The 2831-nt window shown below is 40.1% G+C and overlaps 1 protein-coding gene across 4 annotated transcripts in view; it reads left to right on the top strand.

Annotated features, from left to right (window-relative positions):
* LOC109465748 (poly [ADP-ribose] polymerase 1-like) overlaps window positions 1-2831 on the top strand; it is a 20805-nt gene that overhangs the window by 5624 nt on the left and 12350 nt on the right. For 2 of the 4 annotated variants that reach the window (XM_019763171.1, XM_019763169.1), the window contains 2 exons: window positions 2149-2292; window positions 2489-2694. In XM_019763171.1, coding sequence (XP_019618730.1) covers window positions 2149-2292; window positions 2489-2694 — 350 coding nt within the window. Of the gene's footprint in view, window positions 1-71; window positions 242-1592; window positions 1614-1736; window positions 1848-2148; window positions 2293-2488; window positions 2695-2831 lie in introns of those variants that run through there. The other 2 variants (XM_019763167.1, XM_019763170.1) reach the window with 2 other exon arrangements.

Below are 2831 nucleotides of genomic sequence, written 5' to 3'. Positions count from 1 at the left end.
AGTAATCAGAGTACACAAGTTCAAGTAAACTGATGACCTGAATAAAAGTTTTAGAGTTTGAGGTTTCGCAGTGCATTGTGGGATGTTAGCGTACCGTGTGCAAGAGGCGGCAAAAATCAGCATGGCAGACGACGAAGGAAAGGCGTACAAGGCAGAATATGCCAAAAGTAACCGGGCCTCGTGCAAACTATGCAAGGGAAACATCACAAAAGACTCCCTTAGGCTTGCCAGAATGGTGCAGGTACGTATAATGGTCTAGTATGTACAGAGTGAGAGCAAAATTCAGGGGTTTCCAGACACGATCGTACACAACATGGCCAGGGCAGACGCTCGTGTCATGGCCACCGTGTGGCCATTCAAAGCAAAGGGCCGTAGCGCGTATATATTGCGCTACAATTTGAAACGTTATATTAGCCGTTTTTTGCTCAAGAAAGTATTGAATGTGCTAATGCTTGCTCGTAGGTCTTAGGTGACAAAATCTGGCAACATAAATTTTCACGAATACGAAGACAAATCTCAACGTTGGCCATTGCCACCAAACAATAACAAACAACATGTGGGAGGGGAGAGGCAAGATTAGATCATGCATGCCCGGGCCTGCTTAGCGGTGCAACCATTGCCTTATCGCATACCTTTTCTGTATAAGCGGTGAAAATGTTTATCGAGGTTTTCAAAGAAAGATAACAGACGTGTTCGCTCTGAGAAATTATTCATTGGCAAGCTATTCTTTTGTGTTCTCTGCGACACGTCTGGCATTCATTATACACATGCAAATTTGCCTGACCTGCCATTTTGGTCAAAACTGCATAATAAAGCGACCATAGTCGCGATGCACAAATCAGATAGAGCATCATCATGATGAATTACAGGTTTGACAAGTGTATTATTTTCATCAGCGACATGGGAACTGCCTTTTTGGAATTTTGACATCATACATTGTTGTTGATTCACGATAATAATTTTTGCTGGAAGGTATTTAATTCCTAAGTCTTCTTCCCGTTTTAAAAATCTCCAGCATGCCACTACTGTAGAGTTTACTCCATGAGAGTTTTGTAGGTCGACTTTACCCTCATAACTGAGTTCTCCCCTCGATATTGTTAATGTAAAAATCATCATCACATATAATGATAACAATTAACGTTACCATTACTTCCAACACTTTTCAACTGACTAAAGTTTTTAGAGTAGTTTATAATGATAATTTAATAATGACAATGACAATGACAAATAATATCACATTTATGTAGTGCAGTAGTAGTGAGCAACACAGCATTTTCCTCTTCCATATCTACCGGGTAACTTTACATTCAAAACTATAAATGTACACAAAATTAACTAACATATGCCCTGGGCAGTTTTGTCTTTAATGGAGTTGAGATTGATACTGTGAAATTTATTGATTACATTGTTAATATTTAAGTGTATGAATGGTGACCTCATAGATTTTTGGATATGACTATACGGTATGAGGTATGTTAACATCATGCTGGAATTTTCTGTGAACTTGTAGATGATTTTGTATGTCATTATTTATCAATGTATTAAAGGTCCTCATATTTTTCCTTCCATGACCATGCCCCTGAAACTGGCAGTCCCCTCATTTTGATGGGAAGGTAAGGTTTTCCTCCTTTGCTGGAAATTGACACTATTCTTTATTTTGAATGTTTAAGTGTCCTTTGCAGTATTGCCAATACATCAGTAAAAAGTTTTATAACACATACTCACCTTTCCTCCAGGTTCCCAACTGGTTCCATTACTCCTGCTTCTTCAAGAAATGCAAGCCAAGCTCTACTGTGGAGTTCAGTGGGGTGACGGGCCTGCGATGGGATGACCAGGAAAAGCTTAAGGTTGGACTTAAAGTTTTGCAGTGATTTTTCACGTTTGAAATGTCCTAAAGGAGCCCTCTATCCATTGTGATTCTATGCTTTTCAGAGCCTGATTGTATATTCAATAACAGCTGATAGTCAAGCTGGATAAGAAAGTTTGGAACGTAGAAATTATGCAAGAGTATTCTGAATCTGTTAAGGTTCTCCATGATCAATGTGACTCTCATTGTGAACTTGTTTTTTTCTTTATGTTAGATGACACAGTACTGACATTATCTGACTTGTCTTTAGGCTGTTAATAACTTTTGTTTGTTGTGATTAGAAAACCATTGGAGGAGAAGGGTCATCAGCAGGGGCTGATGCAGGAGGAGATGAGGTAGATGCACCAGGAGTCCAGGTGTTCAGTGTGGAGTATGCCAAGTCTAACAGAAGTGCCTGCAGGGGGTGCTCTGAAAAGATAGACAAGGTAAGAGGCTTCATAGAAGTAGAGGAAATCCAGTCTCTGATGGAGGGTAGAGCAAAGTGAAGGATGCTTTCAAATTTAGTTTTAGTATTGTATCCAAAGTAAAGTAAATAAGTAGTATTGAAGGACTAATTCCATATTTCACCTCAAAGTTGCTGGTACATGTTGTATATGTATCTACCTAAATGTGCTTTCTCAGGGCCTGGTCAGGATCTCCAAAAAGGTTGATGAGGGAGACCAGTGGGGGCCCAAGGACCTGTGGCACCATGTGGACTGTTTTGTGGAAAAAAGGGAGGAGTTGGGCTTTACCACAGACATGGCTCCCTCTGTCATCCAGGGCTACAAGAAACTCAGCAAGGATGACCAAGACATACTGGTCAAGAAACTGGGATCAGGAACTACAGGGTAAGAAAAAAAAAACGGACAGTGTGGCAAAGAAATAGAATTTGCCATGCCTTAAGTTGTGGTAAAGGTAGTGTTGACCATTTGTCAGGTGTGAAATAGAGTAAAGACTATGTCCATGACATCATATGATGGCAAAT

Source organism: Branchiostoma belcheri, unplaced genomic scaffold, assembly GCF_001625305.1.
Source record: "Branchiostoma belcheri isolate BF01 breed outbred unplaced genomic scaffold, Haploidv18h27 scaffold157, whole genome shotgun sequence".
Lineage (NCBI taxonomy): Eukaryota > Metazoa > Chordata > Leptocardii > Amphioxiformes > Branchiostomatidae > Branchiostoma > Branchiostoma belcheri.
Note: the sequence above shows the minus strand (reverse complement) of the source record. Positions and strands in the feature narration are given on the sequence as shown.